The 21,985-nt window shown below is 34.2% G+C and overlaps 2 protein-coding genes across 2 annotated transcripts; both read right to left on the reverse strand.

Moving 5' to 3' along the window:
• Positions 1 to 13,267: 13,267 nt before the first annotated feature.
• Positions 13,268 to 15,712, reverse strand: LOC127082322 (uncharacterized). The gene is made up of 2 exons (XM_051022560.1): positions 14,110 to 15,712; positions 13,268 to 14,031 (listed from the first exon to the last, which is right to left on the reverse strand). The coding sequence occupies exons 1-2, from the start codon at positions 15,710 to 15,712 to the stop codon at positions 13,268 to 13,270; spliced, it is 2,367 nt and encodes a 788-aa protein (XP_050878517.1).
• Positions 15,713 to 21,074: 5,362 nt separating this feature from the next.
• Positions 21,075 to 21,515, reverse strand: LOC127082323 (uncharacterized). Its single transcript, XM_051022561.1, has one exon. It carries the CDS (start codon positions 21,513 to 21,515, stop codon positions 21,075 to 21,077), a length of 441 nt encoding a protein of 146 aa, XP_050878518.1.
• Between the last annotated feature and the right edge of the window lie 470 nt (positions 21,516 to 21,985).

The raw sequence follows: 21,985 nt of genomic DNA on the forward strand, positions 1-21,985 counted from the left end.
TGCGTCCCCTTAATAAAAAAAATTGATTCAAGGGTGAGAAAACATTCAAATAGTAGGTTTTTGAGATTTTTTAGATGTAATTTCTTAGTTATTACTCTCTCCCCCTTGGTCCCATACTCAATGATTTAATTCATCATTTTATTTAGATTAAAAAAAAATTGATATTTTTATTAAAAATTATTATTATATTGGAAATGATAAAAATAATATTAATTAGAGGGTAAAATTTAAAAATGTGAATTGAAAATTAAAATGGATCATTCATTATAAAAACATGTTTTTATTCTAAACATATCACACATTATAAGAGAGAGGGAGTATTTTGTAACTAATTTCGAGTATGTTTGCCCATTTGGACATTAAATTCCTAACATTAATCTATGATATTTTGACTACAAAATAGTAGGTTTAAAATATTTTAAATATTGTCTATTTATAGATAAAAATTTGTTCCTCGACCACATCTCAATTTAAATAAATAAACTGTTGTGAATTGATATCGTCAAAAACAAATCAAACTATAAGATAAAAATTCAGTTCCTTCAATAAACACAAGAAACCCTATTAGATTTTACAAAAGAGAGAGAGAAGAAGGAGGAAGAAGAAGAAAATTAGAAGTTGATTAAATTTTTTTTACTATTCACTTACTCAATAAGGGTTCAAAGATTACAAGTGAATACTGAGAAATTAATATCTCTCGACAAACTGAGAGAACTAGCTTATTTATAGACTACTAAGTTAACTTGAGTAACAAGCAAACTTAAACAATCGGGCTTAATACAAGGCCCGATTTGACATACTAACTTAAAATACAAATTAGCATATTTCGACAACATGCTTGAATAGACTTCGACTACAACATACATAACTCCTGCCGAAATATCAAGTTATCCATGTCAAGATTAGAGTTAGATCCAACTTTTCACAAATGTCCACCTTGGAACAAACGCTACAAACATTAAGGAAACAAACTAGCTTTCTTCATGCAGCTTTATCAACTGCATACAGTGCAAAAACTTACAGATTGGCAATGTCTTGGTGATCATATATATCTGCAGCATTGTCTTTAATCGAAACCTTCAGCGCCTGAACTTCTCCATGCTCGATTATCTCTCTAATGAAATGCGGCCTCGCATCGATGTGTTTGATTCGCTCATGATAGGTTGAACTCTTCTACATGTGTATTACACTTTGACTATCACATTTAACAATGATAACTTGGCCTTAAAGTTTCAGCTCCTTAGCAAAACCTTCAAGCCACAATGCTTCTTTAACAGCTACAGTGAGGAAATATAATATGCTTCGGTGGTTGATAAGGCGACAACCTTATGAAGTTTCGTTTTCCAACTAATTGTTGTGTCAGACATAATGAACACATATCAAGAAATAAATTTTCTGGAATTCATACATCCTACATAATCATAGTCGACAAATCCTTCGATTTCGACTTTATTGTCATCACCAAAGGCTCCACCATACACAAGTACTTTGTTCAGAGACCCATGTATGTACCTTAGAATCCATTTTAATGCTTGTCAGTACGCCTTCCCAGGATTGACCATAGACCTACTTACAAGCCTCACTCTGTATGCTATGTTTGGCCTCGTACATACCATAACATACTTCAAAGAACATACTATACTAGAATATGAAATTTTATTCATATAGGCTCTTTTGAGTTCAGTACTAGGGCTTTGAGTCGAACTCAGCTTGAACTGAGAATTAGTTAGTGTTACAACAGGCTTCGAATTCGAAATGCCAAACTTGTAGAGAATCTTCTTCAGGTATGTGTCTTGAGATAAGCATAATCTTGACTGCTTTCTATCTCTCTGGATGTCAATCCCAAGAATCCTGGAGACAACTTTCAGATCCTTCATGACGAACTCCTTATCGAGTTCAACCTTCACCTTCGTAACATCTTCGACATTGTTACTTGCTATGAGAATGTCATCCACATAAAGCAACAAAATAACAAGTGAACTTCCAGGTCGAAATCTGAAGTAAACATAGTGATTGAACTGACTCATAGTGAAACCTATGTGTGTCATAAACTTGTCGAATCTCCTATTCCATTATCAAGGAGATTGTTTTAGGCCATGTATCAATCTATTCAGCTTGCACACATAATCTTCCTTTTCCTTTTCTGCATAACCTTCAGGTTGCCTCATCAGGATTGTTTCATCTAGATCACCATACAGGAAGGCAATTTTCACATCCATATGTTCAAGTTCTAGGTCGAACTTCACCACCATAGAAAGAAACATTTGAATCGATTTATGCTTTACAATAGGTGAGAACACATCATTAAAGTCGGCATTGTCTTTATAAGTGAACCCCCTAGCAATAAACCTGACCTTAAAATGCTTCGACATCACTTCCTTGATTTCTTCCTTAACCTTGAAGTTCCGCTTACAACTAACTAACCTGGCCCCTGCAGGTTTCTCGATCAGTTCCCAAGTGTTGTTATCATGAAGAGATTCCATCTCATCATCCATAGCTTTCATCAATTCGGTCTTATTTTGACTCTTCACAACTTCCTTGTAATCTCTAGGTTCTTCATCAAGGACCGCACTTGTAGAGATTAAGGTGAATGCTATGAGATATGCATAACAAGATCTCTAAGGTGGTTTGATTACTCTTCTCGACCTGTCTCTTGCCAACAGGTAGTCATTATCAGTCTCTTCATCTTCAAAAATAACTTATGTTTTTTCTTCGAATTCATCTATGTTATGCCATTCAATATCAACATGCTTCACCTTAACAAGAATCTCTCCCTGTTCCAGCTCTTCTTCAGAGATCTCTGCATTTCGACCAGCACCATCAGTTTTCTTGAATACCATTTCTGCTACATTGAAATTTATATCTCAGCTTGTGATACACCTCCTATAACCTGGCTCTATGCACCACAGCCTATAAGCTTTGACTCCTTCAGGGTATCCAAGAAACATACATCTCAGAGCTCTAGGTTCGATCGTGTCTTGCCTAATGTGAGTATAAGCTAAGCAGACAAATACTCTAAGTCTGTCGAGACTATGTGGATGTTTCGACCATACTTCTTCATGTGTCTTCATCCCTAGAATAGTCGAACGACACCTATTTGTCATGTATGTTATAGTCGCAACAGCCTCGACCCAGAACGCCTTCTTTAATCCATCACTAACCATCATACATCTAACCCTTTTTAAAATGGTTCGATTAAACCTTTAAGCAAAATAATTTTATTGGGGAGTACCTGCAGTAGTTATGTGCCTTACAATACTATACGCAACACAATAGCTATCGAAGGCCTCATTGCAAAATTCAAGACCATTGTAAGCCCCCAACCTCTTGACCTTCCTTTCAGTTTGGTTTTTTATCAGAGTCTTCCAACTTTTGAAATTTTCAAAAGTTTCATCCTTAGTATTCTAGATGAATACCCATAACTTTCTAGAGTAATCATCAACTATGAATAGAAAATAGGTTGCACCTGAGTGTGAAGGATTCCTTGCAGACCCTCAAAGATCAGCATGAATATTATAAAGGGATCCATGTGTTATTTGTTTACCTTTGTTAAACTTCACCCTACAGGATTTACCATATACACAAGGTTCATAAAACTCCAGTTTTTCAACCTTGTCTCCTTACAACAGATTTTGTTGTGACAATTGACGAGGCCTCTTTCAATGATATAGCCATAACTTTCTGGAGTAATCATCAACTATGAATAGAAAATACTTTGCACCTGAGTGTGAAGGATTCCTTGTAGACCCTCAAAGATCAACATGAATATTATCAAGGGATCCATGTGTTATTTGTTTACCTTTGTTAAACTTCACCCTATAGGATTTACCATATACACAAGGTTCATAAAACTCCAGTTTTTCGACCTTGTCTCCTTACAACAGATTTTGTTATGACAATTCGACGAGGCCTCTTTCAATGACATGACCAAGTCTCTTACGCCAAAAATTAATTTTTGACACAGGTTTTGTGGATGTTGTAACGCCCCAGATTATTTTCAGGATTATCGACTGACCCCACAAACAAACACGAGTCTTTTCAACATACTTTGTCCTCACTCACACGTTTTCCGAGAAACTTCCCAGAAGGTCACCCATCCAAATACTACTTCAAGTCAAGCACGCTTACCTATTGAGCTCTTATCTGTTAGGCTACCGAAAAAAAGATGTATCTTGTTGGTATATGTAGTACCAATTAATCCTTATAAACCTTCCTTCAAACATGCAGTCACATACCTGCACAATCTCAGGATCTCTCTTATTCCGATGTGAATTCGATTTTTTCCCTAGAAGCTGCTAGAAGTGTCTCATTGGTATGCCTCATGCAGCGATAACCACTCCCTCGCCCTCAGGTGTAACATGTAATCACTCTTTGGCCTCTCTGGCCTTGGGTGTTACATGCCCACCAACTTTTGCTTGGTTCGTCCCCGAACCACATCGTACTGGGAGTGGTCTGCCTTTGATACCATTTGTAACGCCTCAGACTGCTTTCAGGATCATTGACTGACCCCACAAACCAACACGGGTCGTTTCAGCATGTTTTGTCCTCACTCGCACACTTTCCTGGAAACTTTCCAGAATGTCACCCATCCAAATACTACTCCAAGTCAAGCATGCTTAACTATGAAGTTCTTATTTGTTAGGCTAATGAAAATAAGATGCATCTTGTTGGTATAGGTAGTACCAATTAATCATTATAAGTCTTCCTTCAACTATGCAGTCCCATACCTGCACAATCTCAGGATCCCTCTTATTCCGATGTGAATTTGTTTTTCCTTAGCTTCATCACCCTTAGGTTTACATGTAACCACTATATGCCCTCTTCGGCCTCGAGTGTTACATGTCCACCAGCTTCCGCTTAGTTCGTCCCCAAACAACATCGTATTGGGAGAGGTCTGCTCTGATACCATTTGTAACGCCCTAGACTATTTTCAGGATTATCGACTGACCCCACAAACCAACATGGATCTTTTCAGCATACTTTGTCCTCACTCACACGCTTTCTAAGAAACTTCCCAGAAGGACACCCATCCAAATACTATTCCAAGTCAAGCACACTTAACTATGGGGTTCTTATTTGTTAGGCTACCGAAAAGAAGATGCATCTTGTTGGTATAGGTAGTACCAATTAATCCTTATAAGTCTTCCTTAAACCATGCAGCCACATACCTGCACAGCCTCAAGATCCCTCTCATTCCGATGTGAACTCGTTTTTTTCCTAGAAGCTTATAGGAGTGTCTCATTGTCATGCCTCGTGCACCTAAAACCACTCTCTCGCCCTCGGGTGTAACATGTAACCACTCTTTGGCCTCTCTGGCCTCGGGTGTTACATGCCCATCAGCTTCCGCTTGGTTCGTCCCCAAACCAAATCGTACTGGAAGAGCTATGGCTCTGATACCATTTGTAACGCCCTAGACTATTTTCAGGATTATCGACTGACCCCACAAACCAACACGGGTCTTTTCATCATACTTTGTCCTCACTCACATGTTTTCCGAGAAATTTCCCAGAAGGTTACCCATCCAAATACTACTCCAAGTCAAACATGCTTAACTATGGAGTTCTTATATGTTAGGCTAATGAAAACAAGATTCATCTTTTTTTCATTAGCCTAACAGATAATAACTCCATAGTTAAGCATGCTTGACTTGAAGTAGTATTTGGATGAGTGACCTTCTAGGAAGTTTCCCAGAAAGCGTGTGAGTAAGGATAAAACATGCTGAAAAGACTCGTGTTGGTTTGTGGGGTCAGTCGGTAATCCTGAAAACAGTCTGAGGCGTTACAGATGTGACATATGTTAAACCACTTACAACCTCAGCCTCAAGGATATACAAGCCTTGTTTCTTCACGCCTCTCAAGACTTCCTTCAACCCCTTCATTACCCTTAGGATGCTTTGATCTCCTTTGAAAACATATTCTTTCTTGTCGAATTCACCAAGAGAAATCAAATTCCTCTTAAGATTACGTACATACCTAAACTCGGTTAATAGCCTTATTGACTCATCATGAAGCTTGAATTTCACAGATCTAATACCTGCAATTTTGCATCTTTGTTGTTTCCCATCAACACTGATCCTTCATCTGGATCACATAATTCCTCAAAAACATCCTTGTTTTGAGTCATGTTCCAAGTACAACTTGAATCCGTAATCCACTCCTTGGTAGAGTCGCTGCTTGAAACCACCAAGACATCAGATGATTCATAACCATCTTGCACAATGGTTGCATTACCATTATCCTTTCCACCGTGATTATTTAGTCGACCAAGGCCTACTTTTCGTGTATGGCCTTCCTTCTTACAATGATAACACTTAATAGCAGGAGCATTACCATCATAAGAATTTTGTAGAATTTTGCCTTTCTTCTTCTCAAACCTACCATCTTTCTTCTAGAATTTTCCTTTAACGGACAATCCTTCGCCTACTGAATATTATTTATGCTCATTTCATTCGTTCAAATCCTTATAGTACAAGGTTGATTGAAGATCCTCAAAGGTCAACGAAGATCTTCCATACAAGAAAGTGGCAGTAACACTTGCTCTTCATCATCAATTTGTACCTTAATATTTTCAAGGTCAAGAATCAACTTGTTGAACATATCGAGTTGCTCATCCAAGGCTTTGTCTTCACTCATATTGAATGAATACAAAGCTTGCTTCAGGTAGAGGAGATTGACCAACGATTTGGTCATGTACAAACCTTCAAGTTTTTTCCACACACCAGCTGCAGCTTTCTTCTTTGAGGCTTGCTGGAGAACCTTATCGCCAAGGCTCAGTATAATGGAGATGTGGGATTTTTCAATCATCGTTGTGCTCTCCTTCTCCGATAGGGTAACATCCATCTTATTTGCTTCTTTAAACTCTTCTAGCAAACTCTATTGGACAAGAAGGGCTTGCATTTTCAAGCACCACAAACCGAAATCATCCACACCGTTGAGTTTCTCAAACTCATATTTTATTAACAACATCTTCTTCTCCGTGCTCACCATACCAGTTTGTTGTGAATTGATATCGTCAAAAACAAACCAAACTATGAGATAAAGATTGAGTTTCTTGAACAAACACAAGAAACCCTATTAGGTTTTACAAAAGAGAGAGAAGAAGCAAGAAGAAGAAAATCAGAAGTTGGTTAAAACTGTTTTACTATTCACTTACTCTGTAAGGGTTCAAAGATTACAAGTGAATACCAAGAATTTAACATATCTCAACAACCTGAGAGAACTAGCCTATTTATAGACTACTAAGCTAACTTGAACAACAAGAAAACTTAAACAATTTAGGTTAACACAATGCCCAATTCAACATACTAACTTAAAATACAAGTTAACATATTTCGACAACATACTTGAACAGACTTCGACTACAACATGCACAACTCCTGTTGAAATATCAAGCTATCCATGTCTATATTAGAGTTCGATCCAACTTCTACAATAAACATAATTACAAAATACTTTCTCAAAATTAAAAGGTATTTTTCAATTGGGAGCCCATTTTCTAAAATCTTAAAATTTAGTATTCGCCGATAAAATTATTATCTACATTAAATCTCCTAACGAAAACTCTTCATTCTTGACTTTTTTCATATAGTGTTTTTAATTTATTTATAGAAAACACGATTTCATTAATTGGTAAACCAATTGCCATTATAAAGATCAATTACAGAGATCAAGAGACACATGACATATGTCATACCTCATCCATAGTCTAGCAACTCTAAAAGTAAAAATTACATAGATATAAAAGACATTTAACAATGTTTTATCATAAGCTAAGAGGACACAATAACTTCAGAAACAACCACATGCCCTCCATCCATCCACTCTCTTAAGAATACCAATAGTGAAAATATATGAATAAGAATCCATTGTATTTTTTCAAATCCAATTAAGGATGATTTCTTTAACTTGTGTTTGCATATTTCGCCTAACTTTGGTCTTGAGATTGCCCACTTTTATTAAATGTTCAAAGGTTAATTGATGACTAGAGATAGTATGGCTCCAAGACACAAAACTCTTTGGAGAATTTTCATCAAACATCTGAAGTGTAGACTTATACCCCAAAAGACAAAAGAAAAACATAGACAACATTAAAACAAAAATAGATGGATTTGATAGAGTAATAAAATGCATCATGTAGAGGACCATGGCGGCTTTGGGGGGAGGGAGAAAAGTTTCAACATCAAAGGTATTGGAGAAGATTAAGTGAATAGTAATACACCATCATTGTTGAGTTTGGGATGCTGAGATAAACCTTAAGAAACTTTCTATCTCTTAGTGATGGTAGCTTCTGCGGCCTCCACGTCATTAGAGAGGGAGTCTGTGACTTAACTCCTGTAGAAACATGAGAGTAAGGTTGAAAGAAATAGATACTACCCTCCCCTAGCCACCATAAAGGTAGAAGAAGAAAGCCACTATGAAGGTGGGAGGGGCCACCATCAAACCCTAAAGGTTTGGGGGAGGTTTTCTAGAGAGAAGAGTGAGAATATCTCTCTAAAATTTTCTACTGGACAGTTTCATGTTAAACATCATTTTTATCATATAGTTATAACTATTTCCTTGTTTCGAATAATATAGTCCATAACTAATAACCTTCCTTCATTTAAGTTATTTAATTGATCTTGAATCATATTTTAAGAATCTTGAACATGTATCCTTTGTAATCTAAAGTATTGTAAATTCAATTTTACACATAAGACAACATCTTGACTAGTGCACTATTTTTGAAAAGTTTGATTTGATTTATTTAATTTTACGATTGATTTTAAATTTTGTGATACAATAATAATTGATCTATTCATGATTATACATATTTGTTTTGAAAATATTTGGTTGAAAAATAATTATATGATATACAAAATATTTGTTTGAAAAGATTAAAGTGGATATAATCTGAAAGATTTCGTTGGAAAAAATTTAATTAAACAAATCTTGTATGAAGAGATTTTATTGGATTTGCTTTAAATGCAAGATTTGGCTTGTGAATATTTGATTCAGTTGGATTTTGATTCTACCTTAATAGACTTTTTGCTAGACCGTAATCTTTATATAAAAAATTGTTCTACTTATTTGAAGACACACTTTTAGAGATGATATTTACTCGGTTAAAGATTTTTATTAAGTTTAGTTTTTGTATTGTGTTTCTTATGTAAAACGTTGTCCTTGTTAGTCTTTCTTACTCAAGAGAAAGATAGAGGTTTTTGGTCTATAATTTTGATTTTAGTCACACCATATATTTGGTTTATGGAAACACTTCAGTTTCCATGAACCCCTAAGTGTTTCCATGAATCAAGTATATGGTGTGACTAAAATCATGGTAGGTATAAGGATATGGACAAATACTTCTAGAAGTGAAAAGAAGAGAACAAATAGTAAAAGCTCCGGAAAAGATATTCCTGCTAGGAATGCTCATGGAGTTTGAATGAATTGCATACCAATTAGAGGAAATGATGATTATAAGTCCAATGGTGTTTTTTCTCTCCTCAAGACTAAGGAATCCAAATGTAAGACTCTAAAGAAGGCAGTTGATTGTGTCCCTTTTCCATATCTGACCTAGTTAGTGTTGTCTTAGAACCTCTTGAGAATGTTGAAGCGAACAAGTATCTTGAAGCGACTCACCAATCTTCATTATTTGCTGTCAACGTTGAGAGATCTCTAATATGAGGTCCTCATAAGGTTATTCAAGGTAAACATTTTTAAACTCTTATCTTTAGTGAGAATACTATTGCTAATAAGAATCATGATATAGATGGTCAAATATAGGTCATAAATGATGTTATAAATGAGTTTGGTAACTTAGTTTAGACAATAGAGGAATTTATAGAGTGGGATAATCATCCTAGTGAGAATATGATTGATGATATTCTAAATGTTGAGGTTTCCACCACTAAAAATGAATCTAATATTCCCATGCATGACGCCCTCACTCTTCATGATCGTAAAAAGGTTAGTGAAAATGTTAACGAAGATGTCTATACATGTGTCACTAAAGATGTTAGTAAATATGTTAGTAAAGATGTTAATGATAATGTCAATAAAGATGTCAATGAAGAAGAAAGTCAAGATGTTAGTGAAGATGTCAGTAAAAGTGTCAATGTGGAAATAAGTCAATATGTCAATTAGGATATCGATTAAAAGGTTGATGAGGATATAAGTGAAGGTGTTAATAATGGTGTCATTGAGGTCTTCAATGATGATGTTACTCCTGAGGTTCCTGCTGTTAGAAAATACCCCTGAAAAATAAAGAAGGTTTATGAAGAATAAGTTCCTTTGTCTTCTTTAGTAGGTTCTAAGCAGAAAAGAAAGAAAATTACTCTTAGCATCACAAGCTTAATGTTAAGGAACGTGTTACTAACATCATGGATGACTCTGAATATGATTATGATATTGATGAGCATGATGTAAAGCGTGTTAAAACTGTAAAAATATCTATTGAAGTGAAAATGCTTCTCGAGGAATCCATTGGTTCCTCTTGATAATGTATTTTTCCATTATGAAGAAAGTGTAGCCAAGTGGAAGTTTATTTACCATAGAATATTGGAACTCGAAAGAGAGCTCTCTGATGATGCACAAAAGTGGAGTGAGATCAAGGAGCTCATTCGTAATGATCAGTTGTTGAAGACGGTGATTGATACTTGGCACTGTTATCCTAAGCTGGTGAAAGAATTTATAGTTAATCTTACAAGTGGGTTTAATAATGCTGAGAGTAGAGAATATAGGAAGGTTCGTGATAGAGTGTGTTGTTTTTCTTTATTGCCTACAATCATAAACGAGTATCTTGGTCATGGAATATTGATAAATGTTGACCGTCTTCCCTCTTTAAAGACCATAGCTTTTTAAGAAATTACCAGCATTGTTCATAAGGAATGGTCTTCAAAAGTTCATTTGGTAGCTTCCAACCTGAGTGTGAAGGATTCCTTCTTGTACATTATTGGAGTGGCTAATTGGGATCCTTCCTCTAATGGATCAGGTATCACCCCTAGTCTCGATGGTCTTCAATACCAAGTAAGACTTTATGCCTCCTTAGATTTTAGAGAATAAACTTTTGATTAATTTGTTAAGCACGTCAAGTCTTATGTCGTCAAGTTGCTTATTGGTTTTCCATATTTTATTTGTGGTATTTTGAGTAATCAAAAGAATGATATTATTATTGTGATGATGAGATTGGTGTTGCCCCGAATGTGTTAAATTTTAGTTACAAGTTGTTTGCTTGGAAACATATTGTTGACATAGTGATACCCATTATTCCTTCTATTGATGAACCAATATGAGTTCTGATGAAGAAATACTAGATGTTGATCCCCGTTCAAAGCATGTGAGAAGCCATATTCTAAAGGCATGTGAGAAATATTAGATTGCCCTTGGCCTTTTTGAGGAAAATAAGGGGAGAAAAACACAATTCTACACTTATGAATTGAATTTTATTTAATGTTTGTATGTTCTTTTATATCCTGTGCTAGAAGAAATGTCATGTACGATTTATCTGCTTGTTCTAGAAGTGTTCAATATTTGTTTTGCTTTAAAATATTCAAGGGGGTTGTTATTACATATGAATTGACTTACTTTTATAGGAAAATTGTTAAGCAAGATATTCTGAGAGTTGTTAAGATATCCTAGCTCATTTATCCATTGTGCATTTTTTGAAAAGGTTTATTCTAGATTTTCTGTTTCAGTTACTAGTTGATTTATTTTGTTCAAGATTTTGTTGATCTTTTTTAAAATATTTCGGTTGGAAAGGGTTTAATTATCAGAATCGGATTGAAAAGATTTGAATGGATTTTTTAGTCCCTTAATTTTACCTCAATGTTCATTTTGGTCTCTTAACTTTTAAAAAGATCAATGTAGTCTATTATGTATTCAAAGAGTGTCATTTAAGCTTTTTCCATCTAATTTTAACAAACGGCGTCTATTTTTACACGCTGATATCCGACGTGGCATTTGTTCATACGCGTGAAATTTGACGCAGTATATGTTCATCACAAAAGTCCTCAAAATTCTAAGAAAAATTACAAAATTTTGGTTTCAGCCAATAATCAAACCTAGATCTCTTTAGTTCCTAGACATCAGGGTGTACCACGGCAAGTTTGCTATTTATGTTTTAGATTCAACTAAGATATATATGAACATTTCTATTTGTTTTTAAGACTCGCTTTGTAACATTGCTATTGGTGCTTTTGCTACTAAAAAAAATGAACACAATTTGCATATATGAATTTAAGACTCACTTTATAAATGTTGCTGGAAGATATCACTTGAAATGACTAACAAGGGAACTTATAAATATGCTACAAAGTTATTTATGCCTACACATTGATCACGAATATTATACCATTATACCATCTTTTTCTCCCATATATCCCATAATACCACCCTTTCAAAAATATATATCAAAATACCATCTTTTCAGAAATCTGCAACACACAGCCGCCAATCCATTGGGCGGTTGAGTGTAAAAAATGAATGAGCCGCCCATTCATTTGGAGGCTGTGTTGAAAACGTATTTTTTTTTTCCAAAACTGTAATATATTAATATTTATTATTATTGCATTATTAATTAAATTATTATTGATTTTGTATTAATGATTTTGATTTTTCAATAATCAATATTATTATTAAAATTAATTATTATTAATGATTTTGGAAAATTAATTATTATTAATAAATTTTGTAGATAAAATAATTGTTTAATTTATAACAAATATGATATATGTTACAATTAATATTGATTTAATATAAATTTCTTTTATTAATAAATATTATACATAATAATTTTTTTTAGTAAAATAAAATATTATTAATAAGTTGGATAGATAAAATGTTTGTTTAAATTAAAATAAATATAATATAATTTATAATTAATTTTGATTTAGTATAAGTTTCTATTATTAATAAATATTGTATAAACTTATAAAAACTTATAAGAAATATTAATTTAGTAAAATTATAAGAAATATTAATTTAGTAAAATTATTTCTTATAAATTAAAGTTGTAGGTAATAAATATTTATTTATAAATATATAAATAAGTAAATTGCATATAAATTAGAAAAACGATAAAAATAAATATAAGGAATTTTTTATTTATTGATATAATAACAAGAAAATTACAATGAACCCCACTTAACCATGATTTTGACCGGGACGTGGTAAGCGGTGACCAGTTCCACATGAAGGAGCAAAACCTAATCGAGTAGACCTTCTTTGTGGAACTCGAGATCGGTAGTAGCTCCGGCGTTGGGACATCGAGATCGGTTGTGACCATGAAGACGACATTAGGTGCATTTTCTCTCCAACGTATCATTTGTGTCCATTTCCGTTCTTATACGCCTGCTTACTGGGCGACCTTTCTTGTTCCTTCTCATGCTAGGATTATGGCATAGTAGATCTCCTTCAAAAACGGGCCAATATGCATCGTATGGCAGCACTGGGAAACTATTACTGTAAACCCCAAATAGGTTTGAAACCTTGTAAACGGTGGACAGAAGACCGTATGCGTCATGGCGTATCTTGGAACACGCAGCGATAACATGTGAACAAGGAACACGAAAAGCTTGAAACTTTCCGCAATCACACCAACCACCTTGTAGGTTGACCTTGTAACGTCCCATAGGCTTCCCCTCACCATGGTCCATTGTCTCTTTTACACTAAAAGTGTGATGCTGGTAGTCAAAAATTGACACCTGATGTGTGTTGGACTTTAGTGTTTCTTCCTTCATCACCTTCATGCAGTTTTCTGTAAATAGTTGGCCAGAGTTCAACACTGCACTCCATTGTGCACCCCTTTCAGCGAACAATGTTGCCATCCTATAATATGTGGCACTCACCAATGCTGTAATGGGTAGATTGCGGGTGCCTTTAAAAACTGAGTTCATTGACTCGACGAGGTTTGTTGTCATATGACCCCAGCGCCGACCCTCGTCAAATGCCCTCGTCCATTTTTGTGTCGGAATGTTGTCTACCCACCTTAGCGCAACAACGTTAGTGGAGGCAATTTCATCTCGGTAATAATTAAACGTGGGTCGGTTTAAAGCATAACCTACAGTTTATCAAGAAATAGCGTTAATGTTATAATATTATATTGAGTAAGACAGACAAGTAGAAAATGTTGACTTACCCATATTAATAACCTTTTTACGGAGGTTTCTATCCTTGATTTCCCGCATGAAGTTTTGTGCAATGTGTCTGATACAATATACATGGACAGAAGGTGGATCTTGCCAACCGTTGTCTGGATTATTGTAAGCACTTTCAATCGAGGCATGTCTGCCCGATATCAAACACAAGTCAGGCTGAGGAGCAACATGCCTTCGCAAGTTCTTTAGAAAGAACCCCCAACCTTCAGCTGTCTCACCTTCAACAAGTGCAAAAGCAACAGGGAAAATGTTACTATTCCCATCTTGTGCCACTGCCATCAATAGGGTCCCCTTGTACTTCCCGTATAACCAGGTGCCATCAATTTGTAGTAGAGGTTTACAATATGCAAACCCTCTTATGCATGGTTGGAATGCCCAAAATAATCGGTGGAACATTACTTGACCAGCAACAATGGTGTCGTCATTTGTATATATAGGAAGTGCTTGCATTTCTACCACCGTACCAGGAACAAACTTCTGGAGTGCTAACAAGTAACGTGGAAGTTCATTGTATGAATTCTCCCAATTACCGTAGACTTGCTCGATTGCTTTATTCCTAGCAATCCATGCTTTCCTATATGATGGTGTGAATTTGAATATCGAAACAATATGTTTTATACAAATGCTCACCTTTGTTGAAGGATCTTTGTCCACAAGAGGCAGTAAGCTTTGAGACATCAACTGCGAGCTCAACTTCCGATGGTCCTGGTTAAGGATAGTTGATGAACAACTATGCGGCGGGGTCATGATACCAATCTCCCATAAATCACTCCTTTTCCGATATGATGCCACCAGACGAAACTTGCACAAATCGTTACTACAACTTATTTGATACCTCTTCTTATCCGAGATATTCACCCTATAGTCTAGGCAATGTGTCATGTGGTAATTTTTAATGGCAAACACACAATCAACTTTGTTCTTAAATTTGTTACCCACATCAATGTCACCTTCTTTCGGAATATGGGGAATGCATGGCCATTCAAGTGATGTTTGGCCAGAGCTCACGCCCAAAGTTGTCATGTACGGAGGCGGAAAAAATACTTGGTTAATTGGAATGGCATTTTCGACTTCTTGTTCAACATGGTCGCCTTCACCTTCTTCAAACAAAGAGGTAAAGTAATGATCGGCCTGTGCCTCGTTTTCATCCTCGACGTCGTCTTCTTCGACATCTTCAATGGGTATTATAGATGGTATTTGTGGATCATTGACATGTGGATCATTGGCGTCTTCGTCATCGCTTGGAGCGTTTACTTCCTCAGTTTGTTGACTGGGTTGGAATTTGATGTACAGATCAATAGAATCAAGACCTGAAAATTCATGATTGACAAACATAGTTTCAACGTCATCGTCGTCTCGGACCTTTAACGGAACAAACTTTAAAAGGTTGTTTCCAAATTGCACAACATTACGATAAACAATTTGTGCAACAAAGCCATTTTGAAGCTTACTTTCTATTCTTTCTTTAAAATAGCCAAACGTAACCTTTCTACTGATTTTGAACCGACAAATTTCGGCATTTTCGAACGTAATGCCCACATCATTAGATGTACATATTTCACCTCCATGATAGGCATTCACCATGTATTGTTGATGGCGAGACATGAATTGACAATTTTTTTGCTAACTCTCTTATGTGTAGAACATTGTGTTAGTAAAATGGTTGTTGCCAATTTATACTACACCCATATGCCAATTTATACTAACAATTAAATATTTGGTCAACTAATGCTTGTTGCGCATGGAGCAATGGTCGTTTCAAACTGTAAGGGAGCCGCCCAATCAATTGGCATCCCTTCCCATTCAACAACATAGCCGCCTTATGCGAGAGGTGGAGACCCGAAACACACACGTTCCATCTCCCAACCGGTGAATGCACTATCACTCTGGAGGATGTCCATATGTTATTAGGATTACGTGTTGATGGCTTGGCGGTAGTAGGGCAGACTAACGTGGCCTACTCTAAGGCTCAAGAACTATTAGGAGTAGAGTTGACAGACTCGGATAGAAAAGGCCAAAGCATTAAGATGACATGGCTTAAGGAAAACTACGACGCTCTTGAATTAAACCAGAATTCCAGCATCGAAGACAAACTTAGAAAAACTAGAATGTATATTTTATTGCTTTTTGGTAGCTTGTTGTTTGCAAATACTAACGGTAATACTGTACATATTCAATTTCTACCATTATTAGAGAACTTAGATAAAGTATGTAGGTACAGTTGGGGGGCTGCAACTTTGGCACATCTATACCGAAATTTGTGTAGGTGTGCTAAAAAAAATGTGAATAATTTTGCTGGCTGTGGAGTACTACTTCAGGCTTGGGGGTGGTCCAGAATGCCAACACTGGCACCAATAAATCCCAACCCTTTCCAATTTCCATATGGAACCAAGTAAGTTTAAATGCTTTTATTTTTTTAAAAGTTTCTTTTTCTTGCCTCATCTCTAATGACTATTTTTTTAGGTGGTCTGCATATGGCATGAATTATGAAAAGACCCCCCATCATTGTGCTCCTGGTTACCGGGCGTTCTTCGATCATTTCGAACCGACTGATGTACTATATAACAAACTCAACTACTACTTTTTATCTTCAACACATTCCTGATACTAATCATTCCAATTTATGTAACAGTTTGTATGGAGACCCTATCTTGGGCTTGAAGACGACGACCCAACTGAAAGTGACATGTGGAGTTCAACAACGTTTATCATATGCTTCACTACAGTTGAGATGCATCACTCCGATAGAGTGAAACTCCAATATGGCATTCAACAAGACATCCCGAATTCTCCTAAATGCATGGAGGAGTATCACACGAGTAAAGCATCCGACCAATGGAAATTCCTTAATTGGAAAGACCATTACAAGCAAGAGCGTCGTCAATGGCAAAATCGTCGCAACACTGTCTTGCAAGGCTTTGTAATGCCAGATGAGTGTAAACCGAGTAGGGATTACATGGATTGGTATAGATCTGTGTCAACTTTGTATCTATCGCAGAATAGATTGTTATTTGATCCTCGTAACCAACCCGCGCCTTCAAACTTTCAACATACCGGACCGTCAACCACCTACACCCAACAACCCACCTCTCACACCCAACAACACACCTACCATACCCAACAACCTTTCAACCCAACCCAACCACCTTATACCCCATCACAACACTACAGTCAACAATACCAACCATTTAACCCACCCCTCTACAACACCCATCAACAACAACAACAACATTATAACTCCTCCCAAAATTTTACCCCCTCAACATCTTACACCCAGCCACATACACCACACACCATTCACCATAATCCATATGCATTCACACAAACTACCCAACAAGAGCACAACTTCCAAACACCACAAGAACCCTACGTCCCTTTCATGCAAACCTCAATTCCCCCATATGCCCAACCAAACTGGAATTACGAGGGAACCAGATTAAGCTATGGCAGTGCGACAGACTTCATATCTGACGACGCTCTCGAGGACTTCATAAATCCAACAAATGAGGCGGGGCCTTCGAATGTTGATCAGGGTGAGAACCGAGTTCCACAAAGAAGGTCTACTCGATTAGGTTTTGCTCCTTCATGTGGAACTGGTCACCGCTTACCACGTCCCGGTCAAAATCATGGTTAAGTGGGGTTCATTGTAATTTTCTTGTTATTATATCAATAAATAAAAAATTCCTTATATTTATTTTTATCGTTTTTTCTAATTTATATGCAATTTACTTATTTATATATTTATAAATAAATATTTATTACCTACAACTTTAATTTATAAGAAATAATTTTACTAAATTAATATTTCTTATAATTTTACTAAATTAATATTTCTTATAAGTTTTTATAAGTTTATACAATATTTATTAATAATAGAAACTTATACTAAATCAAAATTAATTATAAATTATATTATATTTATTTTAATTTAAACAAACATTTTATCTACCCAACTTATTAATAATATTTTATTTTACTAAAAAAAAATTATTATGTATAATATTTATTAATAATAGAAATTTATATTAAATCAATATTAATTGTAACATATATCATATTTGTTATAAATTAAACAATTATTTTATCTACAAAATTTATTAATAATAATTAATTTTCCAAAATCATTAATAATAATTAATTTTAATAATACTATTGATTATTGAAAAATCAAAATCATTAATACAAAATCAATAATAATTTAATTAATAATGTAATAATAATAAATATTAATATATTACAGTTTTGGAAAAAAAAAATACGTTTTCAACACAGCCTCCAAATGAATGGGCGGCTCATTCATTTTTTACACTCAACCGCCCAATGGATTGGCGGCTGTGTATTGCAGATTTCTGAAAAGATGGTATTTTGGTATATATTTTTGAAAGGGTGGTATTATGGGATATATGGGAGAAAAAGATGGTATAATGGTATAATATTCCATTGATCACATATGCAAAGTTTCCACCATTTAATACAAGTGTAAGCTAGTATAGTTGTTACATATAATGAGACGGTGGCTGTCACTTCATGATAGACCTCAATTGAGGAGATCATGATGAATGATGTCTAAGTGTTGAAATGATTTAGGACATTCACAAATAAACTGCAAGTGCATTAAACGTAATGAAACAAAAACTAGAAGTTGAAGTAGCAACAAAGATCCACATCTAGATAATAATAACAATGGAATGAAAGAATTTATTGTCTGCTCTAACTATTAGAATACTCCATTTCTAAGAGAAAATAAATTAGAGAACTGAAAATAAAATTTAATTGACAAGATTGATCTTTGTTTGGAAGAAGGACTAAGAAAATCACACTGACAACAAGCATTGAGTAGCAGAAATCAAATTTTAAGAAATGGAAGAAGCATCATAGTAGAGCAAAAGAAAAGTAATAAAAAGTGAGAGTGAGAGAGATTGATGCAGAAGAAAGACAATAACGGTTCTCTCCAAAAATGGAATAAATCGATTTAGATTTAAAGAAAAAAATAATATATATATATATATATATATATATATATATATATATATATATATATATATATATATATATATATAAAAGTTAAATCTAAAACATTCATAGAAATTTGGCCTAGTAGTAAATTATAATGTTCAAGATTTAACTGGTCTAACTAGTTGGATGTCATCGTGTGAAAATAGACGAAGTTTATTAAAATTAGACGGAAATGACATAAATGATGATGTTTGAAGATACAAAGGGCTACATTGGTTCTTTTAAAAGTTAAAGGACTAAAATGAATCATAGGATAAAGTTAAAGAACTAAAAAAGATATTTTGTCTAAAATATTTAGTTTCTTGAAGATTGAATTTGGTCTAAATTTGTGAGTTTTTGACCAGCATGGAATATAATTCCCTAAATGTCACTCATCCAAAAAAAATTCAAGACTGCCACCATTTTTGTGATGTTTTTTAAATATTTTATAGGACCCTTCTTTCTAGATAGCGGACGCCCCAGAAGTGCAGTTGGGATGCGTCATCTGATATGAAGTACTCTTTATTTTATATATATATATATATATATATATATAATATAATATATATATATATATATATATATATATATATATATATATATATATATATATATATATATATATATATATATATAATTTATGAATTAATTTTAAATCATTAAAATAATTAATTAATATTAAATATTTATTAAAATATTATATTTAATGTAAATTAAATTTTTAAAAAATTAATGAATTAAATACCTTTTTATATAATATTTTCATTAATTATTTAATATTAATTAATTATATACCTTTTTATTTAATATGTGTAATAAATATTTAATACTAATTAAAAATTAATACTAAAAATAAAATTTAATAATAAATTGTTATTTCATTTAATTAATAAATTGTCATTTCAAATAATTAATAAATTGTTTTAAAAATAAATTTAATAATAAATGGTTACATATTATTAAAAATATATTTATTAATAATTATTTAATATCAATAAATTATATAGCTTTTTATATAATATTTGTAATAAATATGTAACATTAATTAAAAATTAGTATTAAAAATAAATTTTAATATTTTTTTTAACAAATTAAATAAATTATTACATAATATTTTTAATAAATATGAAAAATTAAATAAAAAAATTAATAGTATATTTCGTACATAAACGTAGAATATAATTTTTCACGCCCAAATAAATTTTTTGATATAGATTTTTCCCGCGTAAATAATATTATAGTATTATTTTTTATTTCCATTAGGTTATTTATAAATAGAGGAAGCATATGACATATGAATATATTAGTTGGAAATCCTGTATGTGTGTTGTATTGTTTTCTTTGAAACAGATAAGCAGATGAGGGTTTGTTTGAATCCACAATGGAAGTTCAGACAATTGGTTTCTGCCATCAACGCTAGTTTTGGACAGCTGGGTGGTCTGATTCGACGTGTTAGAAAAATTGAATATTATTGTCCTTACATAACTCTGACGGATGCTAGCCCAGATGGTACATACATGCATTATTGGGATCGTGTAGAAAATGATTTGGATGTTACTTGTATGTTTTCTGCGCATAGTGGAGAAGTTAGTCGAGGTGTTGAAGATCCACTTGCTTTAGTTGTTGTCGTTTAAAATAATAATATGATAAAAGGTGTTGGAGTGATTAGCTGTTATAACGTGTTGGAATAATTGTTGTTTTTTTATCTTTATTTGAAGTTGTTATTATGTTGTAACCTGTCTTGTGTTGTAAACGAAAATGTTACGCTCTAAATAAAACTTGTTGTTGAAAAAGAAAATATTCGAAATATAACGATGATTGAATATACTAAAATTTCAGACATAACTAAGTAGAAGGGCCAAGCCTGGTTGGACATTTTCTGCGCATATGTCCTATTTCTCGACAAATACCACACCTCCTTTTTTCTTTTTCAATGTTGTCCATTTCAGTTCTAATCCGACAACTGTTTGGGCGACCTTTTTTTTCTTCGCATGCGGTCGTTGTGGCAAAGCGTGTCACCTTCATATTGTGGCCAACTTGTTTCGGTCGGGATCCCGAGGAAACTCTCCTCGTAAACCTTAAATATGTTTACAACTTTGAACACATCATCTATATGCACAGAATAATCTTGTCTTATGCTTAAACACACTGCAATAACATGTGAGCAAGGGACATGAAACGTTTGAAATCTTCCACACTCACACGTCAGATTCCGAAGGTCGGCGTTGTAATGGGTAGTCGGCATGTCGTCATTATGATGCACAGTTTCCTGGACCAGGAAGCAGAACCTCTCATGATCAAATTGCATAACCGTGTGGCTATTTGATTTGATTACCTCCTCCTCAATTTCGTTCATGCAGTTTTCAGTGAACAGTCGGCCAGAACCCAACATTTTAGTCCAGTCATGTCCTCTTTTCCCAAACAGTGTGCCCAATCAATAATATAATGATTTTACCAAAGCAGTAATAGGTAGGTTGCGTGTGGCTTTTAAAACTGAGTTCATTGATTCAGCAAGGTTGGTAGTCATATGACCCCAACGTTTCCCTCCATCGAATGATCTCATTCATTTTTCTCTTGGAATATTGTCTACCCATTGTAACGCTGTTATGTCAACTTTACGTATCTCTCCCTTGTAGTATTCATATGTTGCCTCGTTTAATGCATACCATGTGTATGAAAATGAAAAATAAATTAGTATGTAGAAGTTACTATTAGATATGTTAACAAAGATATGTTTAGGAAAATACCCATGTTAACAAAAAAAATTTGAAGTTCCTTGTCTCTGAATTCCCTCATAAAATTTTGCGCTATATGTCTGATGCAATAGACGTGTGATGAGGGAGGGTGTTGCTAGCCATTATC

The sequence above is a fragment of the Lathyrus oleraceus genome, chromosome 5, assembly GCF_024323335.1.
Source record: "Lathyrus oleraceus cultivar Zhongwan6 chromosome 5, CAAS_Psat_ZW6_1.0, whole genome shotgun sequence".
In the NCBI taxonomy this organism is placed as follows: Eukaryota; Viridiplantae; Streptophyta; class Magnoliopsida; order Fabales; family Fabaceae; genus Lathyrus; species Lathyrus oleraceus.